The sequence below is a fragment of the Pocillopora verrucosa genome, chromosome 5 (genome assembly GCF_036669915.1).
Source record: "Pocillopora verrucosa isolate sample1 chromosome 5, ASM3666991v2, whole genome shotgun sequence".
NCBI classification, from domain to species: domain Eukaryota; kingdom Metazoa; phylum Cnidaria; class Anthozoa; order Scleractinia; family Pocilloporidae; genus Pocillopora; species Pocillopora verrucosa.
In genome coordinates this window covers 14644037-14656920 of record NC_089316.1, presented here as the reverse complement: position 1 = coordinate 14656920, position 12884 = coordinate 14644037, and the positions used below count along the sequence as shown (strand labels likewise).

General features: G+C 38.6%; 2 protein-coding genes across 2 annotated transcripts; both read right to left on the bottom strand.

The window, feature by feature from the left end:
* Positions 1-316: 316 nt before the first annotated feature.
* On the bottom strand, positions 317-8408 carry LOC131782272 (uncharacterized). Its single transcript, XM_059099004.2, has 3 exons — positions 6894-8408; positions 2286-3014; positions 317-2016 (listed from the first exon to the last, which is right to left on the bottom strand). The coding sequence occupies exons 1-3, from the start codon at positions 8101-8103 to the stop codon at positions 1508-1510; spliced, it is 2448 nt and encodes an 815-aa protein (XP_058954987.1). The 5' UTR covers positions 8104-8408; the 3' UTR covers positions 317-1507.
* A 1948-nt stretch (positions 8409-10356) lies between these two features.
* LOC131782261 (uncharacterized) lies at positions 10357-12848 on the bottom strand. Its single transcript, XM_059098990.2, has 2 exons — positions 12210-12848; positions 10357-11253 (listed from the first exon to the last, which is right to left on the bottom strand). The coding sequence occupies exons 1-2, from the start codon at positions 12839-12841 to the stop codon at positions 10551-10553; spliced, it is 1335 nt and encodes a 444-aa protein (XP_058954973.2). The 5' UTR covers positions 12842-12848; the 3' UTR covers positions 10357-10550.
* Positions 12849-12884: the final 36 nt, after the last annotated feature.

The window sequence follows — 12884 nt, the reverse complement described above, 5'->3', positions numbered from 1 at the left end:
CGGGTATCAAGAACAACGAAATTTTTCCAGATTACTATATCATCTTTCGGAAAGATAAGCTGACTGACAACCATGGAGGTGTTTTCCAAGCTGTGAAAAAGGATGTTACTCATCGAGACGACCTAAGTATCGATTGTGAGATTATCTGGACTCAGATTCAAAATAATGAATCAAAATCATTATTCCTTGCCTCCTTCTATCGTCTCAACATGAATGATATGCATAGTCTTCAAGAATTTGACTCATCTCTATTCGAAGTGGGTGATAGATTGAATTCAAACAACGTAATTGTGGCGGGAGACCATACTATCCTTAACTCTAAGTTACTCCTCTATTTAGTTAACCATCACTAGGCAAATTTATTTCATATCCTTCTATTTTAAATAAAACAGTTATAAAATTACTATCCGAATTTCTTCATTAATTTCATGCGAGTATTGTATATTCTTTATATCTTTGTATAACAATAGTTGGTGTGATGTCTGCACAGCTTTTACCAACTTCATAGTTGTAGATGTAGACGTAAAATGGAGGATCTCAATGGCGTTTCAAAAAAATGGCCGTCACGCGTAAAAAATTGACAAATTTTAACATTTACACGTGAAAAAGTTGACCGTAAAATATTTTCCCTTAACCGTGACGGAAAGAAATTAACTGTTAACCTAAAGTGGCCAAATTTTTAAACGTAAGCCATAAAAGCCATCACCTCATTGAGACCCTCAGAATGTTAGGGTATGTTAAAAAAAATCTGTCACAAGTACAGATGGAAATACATGCAATGTCGAATCGATTTTGTTTTCATTTTAGACGAGTTGATCGATCCTGTTCTGTTTAAGAACAACTCATAAAGACATACCAACGATTAAAATTGTTAAGTTTGTATAAAATAAAGATAATACGTTGGACACTGGGAGAGAAGCGCAAATTAGATTATAACAATGAACTAAAATTATTTGTCACAAGGGAGGACCGTAAGTTTCTAAAGAAACTGTGGTGTTGCGTCGGTGGGGAAGTATAACAAGGTAATTTGGTTTTTTCAGCTGAATAATAATGTAAATTGGCCTTTTAAAGACTTTCTAAGCTGACGTTTCGAGCGTTAGCTCTTCGTCAGAGCGAAGGTTTTGCCCTGACAAAGGACCATCTAAGAACCGCCCAGATCTATCGAGGTAATTTTAACAACACATCTTCTGTGGCATTCCGTTCAGTATAATTTTGCACTTTACGTTAACAAATTACACTAATAAATTTCTTTACACGTGGTCTACAAAAAAAGAAAAAACGCAACGTACCATGCTAAAAATTATCTACATCTTTGTACTAAAGAACGAAATTTCATATTTCACACGACTTTAAGTGGAAGATCTACTCTTCCACGATATTATAAGCTTGACAACTTTTAAATCTTTCAGCAGGGATGGAATGTTCGAGCTCTGAGTTCCGATGTGACGAATCTTGGACGTATATTCTCACTTTTCACACTTAAACAAGATAAGTGCGGACAAATAATTTACCCATAGATAACTTTCTTCAGTTCATGGACCAAACTGATTGTTTCATTAATCTTGTTATACTCTCGTCGCTGTTTATTCCTTTTATCTATAGCTTTCCGCATTGCCCCTGTATTCCAACTAATTCTCGATTTGACCTTACGAGCTTCTTTCATCAAATTATTTCGTTTTAATTTAAGTTGTCGTGGCGTCTGTGGTAGAAGCTGTTTCACGTCCAAAACCCTTTTCTCCATAGACTTGAGTCTTTTGTCGTACTCCGCACGGAATTGTGCCAAAATGGTTCTTTTTTCTGAGTTGCTGATTGCACACTGAGTAGAAAGAATAAAATCCACAATACTTGCATGTCTTGTCCCGCTTAGTAAGTGTGCGTGCGAGTCGGTTGAAGGATCAGCGGTCGTGATGCTGTCTGAAGATGTGAGTAGCCCTTGATTTTCTTTTAGAGCTCCAGGCGAGGTTTCATCTGACTCAGGTTTCACACAAACTTCTTCATGCTTCAGTGCGCTATTTACTGAGAATAAAACAAATAACGGTAAGACAACGACCTTAGGTCTACCATGTTCCCATCCCGTATCATCACTTAGTAAGCAACACTTCGGTTCACCCTGTCTCGGATAACTGAGCTGAGACTAAATTCACCATACAACCCAACCCTCTTGTACTACTTTTGAATCACTCCCATATGCTATATATGGTAACTTAGATTCAAAGGCAACCGAGCGGGACTCGAACTTGGGACAAGCGTACCCACTCGGCCACGCCCTTCCATATTTGACTTACCCCTTGAGCTCTCCCTTGTACCACATAGATGATGTTGGAGGAACTTCAACAGAGGTGCGCCATGCAGACTTCTCATTAATAATAACTCAACAGATTGCCCAATATCGTTTCTCTCCTTTAAAGAACTCCACAATGCCGACCGAACCTCTGAAGAACTTAGATCTTTCAGAAGAAAATGGACAAAGACTCTGAACATGTATACAAGAAACATTGCTGCCGATAAGGGCAGCTTCCTCTGACCCATCAATTCCGCTAAAGAATGAAAAACTGTATTTCCTCTGCAATCTTTGATTGACAACAAAACCTTTACAGAAGTTGTGCGACTCAAAGTCTTCAAGATGTTTACAACAACATCAGACAGAAAGAGATTATGCGTCGTTCCTTCAAAATGACGTATTAACCGCATGACCATATGTAAAGGTGTCTCTTTGGTTTTTGACGTCTGGCTCACAGGATCAAAACCAATTTTGGACAGTTCTTCTAATGCCTTGTATTTACCAAGAAGACAGGCAAGGTGAACGATTGGAAAACGCAGTTTTGATGATGGCTCTGGGATATCACGATGGATATCGCACAAATTATCATTCACATAGTTTCTGAAATTTAACAATGATTTGCTTTCCACTGTCGCTGAGTTAATACTTCGATGGTCGGGTGTGGCACACAACAGCTGAATCAGTTCATGATGTCTGAAACGACACAAGGACTCACACAAAAATGTATGCAGACCTGAAAAACAAAAACCATGTTTTGAAGATCATGCATGATTTTACAAATTTCTAGAAGGAAAAGGGCAAAGATGTAATTAAACTTTAGACCTGGCAATTACTATCAAACAGGTAAACAAAACTGCCCTCCAAAAGTTCAATTATCTTAATTCAAGGTTTGGGGCAAAGATAATAAGAAAGTTGTGGTCAGGAATTGAACCAGTGAATAATGCACCATGGAATTCCTGTGCAAAGTTGCAAGGAAACAAGACAAATCCTGTGTTTACATATAAAAATTGGTCTTGCATACTGCTAAAGTCAGCTGACAAATTTTACTATCTCGTGAGGAAAGACGTCAACAACAATGCATCGAACATCATAATTTGATTAGCGCTCGCTTAACATTTTAATAGCAAACTCTTTTTTAAAAAATTGGCTTCTGCTATTTCATACATATTTGAGTTCTGACAGCTTACGCTATTCAAACCTGTATGAACATTTCTGAACCAAACTACAGGATTCTATTTAGTGTAACCGGCGATAACAGCACACACTGAAATACACCGTGACCAGTGACTCTGTCACGTAATTCTATCGTATAATTGTCCTGAATACCTCTCATGTCTAAATAAAGGAGCGATTGCTCGGATTTCTGGCTGAAAGGAACAAATTATATTTTATCGTTACACCTGTCAGCATAGCAGTCGCTGTTCATAACTTTAGAGAGTTGTTGTGAAAAAGGATATCGCATTCGCATAACGGGCGGACGTCATAATTAGACTGCATAACAACTCCACTCCGAAATCATTTCCTCCATTTTTGCAAGAAGTGCTGCCTTTGTATCTCGCATTTTTAATGCGAGCTCAAAATGTTTGCAGATGTCTCTTAGTATCTTGACTTTGGGGCTAGGCAACCTTCATTCTCTTGCCAACGAGCACACATCATAGACATCAAATATGATTGGATGTTTCAGTCTTATCTCATCCATTACTGTGTTCCTGGCCTCTCTCAAACACCCTTCGTCTATATTAGACGCGAATGCCTCTATCAAGTCGTCGACTTCGTCGTCTGCGTCTGTGGTATCATTCGATTCTTGTTATATTTTAGATCGCCGTTTAAGGCACAATCTCGAGAAGAAACCCTGAATCTGTAGGTTGGATAACCGCTCTGTTCCATCGAACATTCTCTCTCCATCTACAGTGCAAGCAGTTCGCATGTTCTTTGCTACTTGCTCTAGGTCTAGTCTTCTGTCAGTGTCTCGTCCAATATTAAATTTTAGTGTCAAGTACTGCCTGACGTTTTTCGGAAGCCGTACACTTGCACCTCTCTTATGAAGAGCCCACCCCATGGGAAGCTGTGAAGCACTTGTCAAGGGTTCTGTGGCCACTGCAACCAGTTCAGTCGAACTTTCACCCTCTAATGACAATGACTGAAAGTCATGAACCCACTCCCTCTTCACTTTGTCATAAAGACTTTCAGTCATGTTCGTAGACACAGGACTTACATGATGAACTAGCAAGTTCATATGGAGGTCAAGGTCGGATTCTGTGACGCGGGATTTTTTCAACAGGCACCTCACTCTTCGCCTGTGCTCTTGCCTTCTTTATTTGTCTATCGGAGAGGTTTTCAAATGGCTGATGCATACGTTTAAGCTCGTTGGCTGATAATCTATCGGTATAAATATATATATGAGTCCTAAGTGAATTTGTGGGAGCATTCTGATAGGCGACCATAAGGGTTTGAAGGTCAACATCAATAGCTGTCTTGCACTTCTCTTCATGGTCTACGACCGCTTGGAATAACGCTTTACCATCTCTTAGAGCCATGACATCGCACACCAGCTGGCACGCTTCCCCAGCTTTTTGAACAAACTCAGACTTTTTAGGAAAGGAGCATTTTTCCCAACAATCTACTTGGGATTCCAAATGTGTAATCCTGGTCTTTTGTGCAGCATCGGCGAGACTATCAATGCATGCATTGAAGACTTGAATTGGATCTATGTTAAAGTTCAGAATAGAACTGTCTTAAAGACAGGTGTGCAGACAAAATTTCTCTTATTCCTGCCGACTAGAATTCTGATCCAAAAATAATGTCATCGCTGCTTCATTTAAAAAGGAGAAGCAATTCAGGATAATTACACAATTGAATTACATGACAGAGTCACTGGTCACGGTGTATTTTAGTGTGTGCTGTTATCGCCGGTTACACTGAATAGAATCCTGTAGTTTGGTTCTGAAATGTACATACAGGTTTAAATAGCATAACCTGTCAGAACTCAAATATGCATGAAATAGCAGAAGCCAAATTTTTAAAAAAGAGTTTGCCATTAAAATGTTAAGCGAGCGCTAATCAAATTATGATATTCGATGCATTGTTGTTGACGTCTTTCGTCACGAGATAGTAAAATTTGTAAAATTCTGGCCTTTTGAAATGTTTAGAGTAGCAATCGGTGTAGTCTAAAAGCTCTGTCCTACTATCTTTTCAACTTAAAATGCTTAAAATCTAAGATTTATTGAGCTACTTCTATAAAACGGTAGGAGTTTGCTCAATGAACTAATTTGCATAATCGGCTGTCACGCTAGCAAAATTGCTAAATCGCAAGATGTTTTTATATTTTTCTGCAGCCAAATATCTTATTAGAAGAAATCAAGCGGAGTTTTCAATGGTCTGGTCTGGACTTAAGAAATATCAACCAAGAAAGAAAGAGTACTTTAGACCAATTTCAGAAAGCTGCCTAACGAGTGTTTTTAAATAAATTATGACGAACCACTGAATAAACGAATATCAAAATTGAAATGCCTTCTATTCACCTGACATATTACACAGTTTAAAAATACAAAAGATTTTTTGCTGCATACGGTGTGATATGAGGACCAGGCTATTCAACTTTGGAAATTTTCGATGTCGCAAGAGGTCAAAAAAGGGCCTAAAGCAGCTTTGACTTTTGAGAGCGCTAAAAATTTTAATTTAACGTATTTCCAGAAACTAATGTAGTTATATTTACTTGCTACCAAAGATAGTTTATCGCACAAAGTTTGAGGGAAAACGTTTTTCCCATGCAAAATGCCCTAGACCGCTCTTACAGAGATCGCCACTTAAGTGTCAAACTAGCAACATGATAAGAAAGATTTTTCCACAAAGTCCTTCTATAAAAAAGTCATTAATTAGAAAACAGAGAATAACACAACTTCATTTCATGTTGCTCAAAATTATTCAACCAATTAGTTATCCACCTTTCATCACAAATGCCTGCACTAACTTGTACTTACACAAATCAAAAAGAATACTTATTTTCAATGTATGTCAAGTAAATATACAGAAATACATGTAAGAACACTCAATCATAAATTAAAAGACTTGGCAAATAGAAATCTAAATAACAACATCTCATTGGTGCTCAGTTCAACTGTGTACACCTTTCTAGTTACACAGGCCAAGAGAAAACTTTTCAAGTTGCAAAGGAGAATGAAAATATCCAATTGGAATTCAATTCCCTAAGCTTTGTCAATGCACACCTCAGTGTAACTTTCACAGCCAGGTGTTTCCCAAAACAATGGATGCAGAGCACAGATAAGAATGAGAAGTTTGAGGTGAACTAGCTGAGGCAGGAACATAACAGATGCAGTTTGATTTGTTTGATTAAATACCTGAATAGAAGATGATTTGTCTATGATGTCTGACCCTGTATAAATATTTACTTGCTGACAACAAAATGTAGTATTTCCTGTTCATTACCACACCATGAATGTAGTATATATTTATTTTATGCCTTTGCAGATTCCCCAATTTCTGTTACTTGTCAGTTCTACACAATATTTAAGAAGTAATTCTAATATCAAATTATTTGCCACAGTGATTGCCAGAACCTGCGGATAGTAATGCAAAGTACAGCCATACTTACACAAGTGAAGGGGAGTTTCATAAGAGTCATCCTTGACTTCAGTGATTTGGGTGTTATTGGGTTGATCAAGATTTCTGCAGCAAGATGGTGTCTCCTCCTTCCTTTCAAGAATGGCATCTTTCTGCGCAGTCACCAAGACACTTATAGTATCTTCACATAGTGTTTCTGTAACTTCCTTGTCTAGTAATGGTGACTTAGAAATGCTAGCTGTTTCTTCCAAACAGCCACAGTCTTCAGTCTGGCTCAAATCAGGATCTTCAGCATTTGACGTAGACTCCTGATTTGTTTCATCTTCTTTGTTAGCAGACAATCTATTTGATATATCTTCCTCAATATCCTCATTACTGCTTCCTACCATTAACAATTTAGAATTAGTGGTTGGTGTATCTCCAGTTTTCTTGTCAGCTCCCAGAAGACTACAGTGTCTTTCTATTGATGTCTCATTCAGCGTGGACACTATTCTTCTCAAAACTTGTATATCAATATTGTCAGTTACTTGATAAATATCAGGAAAATACTGTTTTCCACTTGCAGCAAAGGCCAACACATCATCACTGTTAGACACTTCTTTCATCAATGAAGATGACAAGGACAATCTCAAATCATTGGAATATTCTCTGGGTGAATAACTAATACAAGGACCTTGTACATCAAGTGAAAAATCTTCTGCAACAGAAGCCATTACCTCAGATGGTATTTTCTCTTCCTCCTTCACCAGCACATCCCCTGACGACTTGTCTATAGAATCAGAATTTTTCCATTCACCAAGACAAGACTCATTCTCCACCAAACCTTGTTGCAATTTTATATCATCAGTAGATGACCATGTCACTTTATCAAAATCTTTCTCAGACACAGCTCTATTCTCACTGTTGGCTCTAGAAGAACAAACTTTATTCAATGAATCATCTACAGCAGACAACTGATCTGGTGTTGCACCAAGTGACAATGTAAACACAATAAAATCATTCTCACGAGTAATTTCTGTTTCAATATTGATGGCAGAATTCGCCTCAGCTGATTGGCTTTCTACAGCAGACGTGGGTTGCCCGTCAATGATTTCCATGGGTGAAACCTCGGTGTCTTTTTTCAAACTTTGCGCAGGCTGGGCTTCATCTAGCAGACACTCCTCTTTGGGAATTTTTCCTTTCAAACCGACCATAGCTGGCGTAAACTCAACATCGGTAATCACACTAGACAACGAATACATTTCTTTTGAAGGAAAACAGTAACTCAAGAATACACAAGAAACTGCTCCTTGTTATCTAGTGGAAATTCTTTCTTCAACTAAAGGATCTGATGCAGTGTTCATCAAACCCTCTCCCTCCAATTTCTCCCTCTTGGCCTTCTGTAGGTATCTCATAACACGAGGTTATATTTCAGGTAACCCCATTGTTAGAAAATAAGGAAATTTGAACCAAGTGGTCTCATATCCACGTACAGTCTGCCTTCTTCACTGTTCATGGAACTTCCAGTTTCAGAAGAAAGGTCGAATAGTTCCTAATAATAACCACATTTGGCCACCAACACCTTGGTAACCAAGCTTTCAACGCAATCCAGAACACCGGCTTGAAGAACGCCCGAGGAGCACTAGTGACGAGTTTCTGAGTCGGGTGATAATCGGAAAATTGTCGGCTATTCCAGTATGGTGGACAATTCCGGTGTGACGCTATTAATTGCGATTTACCAACAGTCAAGCGGCGTGACTGAACCAGACATGAACATTGTTATAGACTTCAAATGTGAAGAATACCTTACTATTCCTAAGTTTTGTTTACCTTTGCAAGCGTAGGTCATTACGGCTATGGTGTTAAGCTAAAACTCTGCTGAACAAGAAATTCGACGTCAATAATGGTGAAGGAAACAGCCATACAAAATTTAGCGAAATTTCCTTGATTTAACCTCGGTAATGTATTCTCACATGGTAAGTATGTAATAATATATAAATCGCAATATTGGTGTTGTCGCAATAGTCCGCCATATTGGAATAGCTGACAATTTCCGATAATCACCCGACTCAGAAACTCGTCACTAGTGCTCCTCGGGCGTACCTCCAGCAGTTGGGATTTCGGTATAACCCCAGAAGGCGGTCGTAATAAAACCCAGACTGTGAACCATGCAGACTGTGCAGACCATGCAGCCTGTGCAGACCGCGCAGACTGCCATACTGAATTTGGAAAACTGAGTATTATGCCTTAGTTGAGTGGCAGCAGAAGATAAAAGACTAAGTGGGGGTCAGGAAAAAAAGCAAATGTTAACTTGTCAGAAAAGCCACTCAACACCTCATGATCCTCTTTATTTACGTTATATCCATTTGTTTGGCCCAAGAAAGAAATGTCATCAGATGACCAGTCATCTCATTCTGGGAGATCATGGCATTCTTCATACCATCTGAAAAACAAACAAATAACTTGTAGGAATATAATTTCTTGTTAGGGTCCCTGAAAATGTCTTTGGATAGTGTTTAATCAGTACTCTTGGGTGGAAGGGGGTGGGAGACTGGGAGAACTGGGGGTGGGAGAGGGGGGAAGCAGGATCTATCTGAGGGCAGGAAGTGGAAGCAGAAATAAAAAAGGCACTCATTTGTTGTTTCTTACTGTTTATCATCCAGTCTAAAACCAGTTCACAGAGAAGCTTTTTGACTTGCATTTAATGTCCACCAAGACTTAAAATTTTACAAGCAAGAAAACAGAATTTTTTCCTCAGGCTAAAAAAAAAGGGCATAATTCTGGTGAAATTGAATACTTATCGATGTCAATTGCATGATGGGTCAGAAATGAATTTATCAGTGTCTCCCAAGCTGTTACAGTCAAAATTGACCAGCAAACAAAGTGTGCTCTGCAGAGTCCATGGGGTTTACAGTCAGCATTTTTAGTATGACTGCCTAGAAGGGGAGGGACTCCTCTGGGACTCTTCTTCTTCTTTCTAGGTGCACTATTGTAGCTACTGTGGCCCCCAGTATGAGCCATCTCAAGGGCTTCCAAGAAGATTTTGGAGACCTGGAATTTGGACTTGGGGTTCAAGAGAGGCATGATTCTAGATATTATTGTGAATAGAACATTCTGGTGTTGATTGAAAATAAGCCCTGAACTTAGTGCTGATTATGTACAGTTAACTTCAGAAGTCCAAAGGTCTGAGGTTCAATTCCTCATGGGGACTCAGGATTTTTTTTCTTTGTCCCATGCTCATGAGAAGACAAAAACATCTTTCTCAAGTTCTTAATGGTTTTGATTTCTACAGGAATGCCTCTAGATATGAAGGCATTAAATGTCAAATTCTTCCAATATACAGCTGTTTCAAGGAAGGTTGAAAGAGAAAAGGACAAGTGTGCACACATGACAATCTCGAAAGGTAATGAATGAATTTTAAAAAGTGAAATCAATAAATATGGACAAAAGAATTTATGAGCAGGAGAAATTCTGACATGCATGTGATTACAAGGAGACCAGGACAAAATAATATTAAATTGTAAACATTCTTCTTCAGTCACTTCCAAGTTTACATCATTTTTGTCATTCATTAGAGACAGTTTGGTTTTTTTTTATTATCAAGTTTAGAATCGAAAATAAGTCTTAAGAACAAAAATTCATCAAACTTGCCATGCCCCTCCTTACAGCAAATCCTGTACGAAAAGTGTCATGAATGAAACTATCAAAGTCACACTGATAACTCTAACTCAAAATCAGCTCCAAGAACTTCTCCAAATGGAATGAAGTGCCACAAAGTTGAATCCTGCTGACTGCCTTGTTGCCATTGAGGAGCTCCCTCATCTTGTTGAAGTGCAGTTTTAGTGCAGATTTTGCTTCTCCTTGCCATCCACTCTTCCAGATTTGATTCTTGAAATTCTTCCATATCATTAACACAACAACATTCTGAAAGGGGTTGCTCAAGAAAAACTTCAACAAGATGCAGTACTTTATGTTTCAAGCTAGAATCAATCAAGTGCATTTTTTCCAATATTTTGGAAATAATTGTCAAATAAGACCGTGTTGGATTTTCCAGGGCAATTTTTAGAATGTTCATCAAGGGAACCTCACAACACTTTTCTTTTGACATCAACAGTAGGAAATGTTTTACCCATTCAGCATAATAAAGAGATAGGTCTTTCTCTTTATCTGTGATGGCAGACTGGTCTCCCACAAGGAGATAATGTATTGTAGACATTAAAAATTCTGGAGACGATTTATCAAGTGCTTCTATCAATGGTTTCCAAATCTTAAATATCTCTCCTATGACTTCCGAGGTCTTTAAATCTGCAAAGAGGCCATCTTTAGTTGATTGGTTGATACTTGATAAACTTATGTGCTCACAAGAAGGGACTAACATGCCCTTCTGGAACAGAAGACTTGGCAAAAGAGACCTGGAAAAAAAAATTGTTAAACCTGAAATGATTTACTTTCCATAAAGATGCAAGTATCAGAGAATGCAAGTATAAGGTTAACATAGCTGTCAAGGAGGGAATTTTCTCTTGGAATGAAAAATGAAAGTTGGCAAGTTACTTTATCCCTGTCTCAAGAATAATCCAGGTGGCACTACAGTGTCGTTGTACATACTTTGGCAATTTGAATGACTGATAGGTGAAACACATATTACAGCTTTGTTTATAGAGAAGAACTTGATGAGAACAATAAAAAGAACAAAAATCAGCCACAGGAGCAACAGAAATGGAATTATCATTAAATTAGCCCTGCAATAGAGGCAAAATGAAAAGAAGAAATGAGGCACATAAAGAAACTCTGCAAGCACATGGAGATAGTGATAACTGGAATGGAAACAAATTATTCTTCTGTACAGACTGCACTGTAGGCTTAAAAAGTTGTAAATGAAGTGGCAATAGAAACACATTTTTCTTGTATTCCTACCATCTAAGAAAGTGAGGGAAGAGGGTAGGTTGCCTATTCAAGAGGGGCACCTGTTTGCCATTATAGCCTAGGGGGGTAGGTATTTATTCAGGCAAAGGTGCTCATTAGAAGGTATGGGTTTGTTCAAGGAATTATGGTATATCCTGAAGAAGGCAAGAAATATACCCAGTTTAGGTTAGTTTGATTATTTTAAGTGGAAAATGGAATTTTTTGGGTTGCTGACCAGATCTGTTTTCAGAACATTTGCAAAAACAAAAGAAGATCAGATTGATGTTCAGAAAGGGGCCCTGCCATTGATAGGGAACTTCTACTTTGTTGGGTGGGGAGGTGGGGAGTAAATCATTTCTCACAAAACCCACTCTGCTGGTGATTAACAACATAACATAAAGTTAAAAAGAAGACAAACAAAATCTGGCTTTTCAGCCATCTCTTGTTTTCAAATTACGCTTCTTACCAAAGATTGCTCTTAGATACCGTGTCAGCTATGGAGTTTGACAGTTGTGTTAGTTTGTTATCAGTCTTGCTCTTCGCCTTCTTTTTACTCTTGACACTGGGTCTTAAGGTTAGTTCCCTGTACTTTTCGAGTAGCTCTATTAATCTTTTTATGTTCCCATCGTGAATTTTAAGCTGTGCTTCCCAGTATTCATACTGCAACCATGACAAGCTTGCTCGTACGCCACAACGGAGAGTTTCTAAGGAAGGCAAATTTTGATGTGCAGACTCGTGCCGTATATCAACCAGCCATTTAGGTAAACCTATTTCCTCTGCAATTGTTTGCACTGAGCGGGCAAACTTTCCTTTCTGATCCAAATCAACCATTCCATTTACGAAGCGTACTATCGCCATCGCAAGAGTCAACCGGCCTTGATCATGAGTGTTGCGTGTGGATATCAAATGAGCTGAAATGAGATTTACTGTGCATTCGATAGCAAGGGGAAGTTTACCCATACTGCGGCTTTTCCAGGCAGCCACGCGATCTATTCCTCTTTTCTGACCCTCTGGATCGTCGAAATTGTATAAAGTTCTGTAAACATAGAGCCATTCCTCACGGTTTTGCCAACAAACGACACGTGCAGAGGAAGCCATAGTACTGATTTCGGAGATGGAGTTAAAGACTGGGCCTACCAAA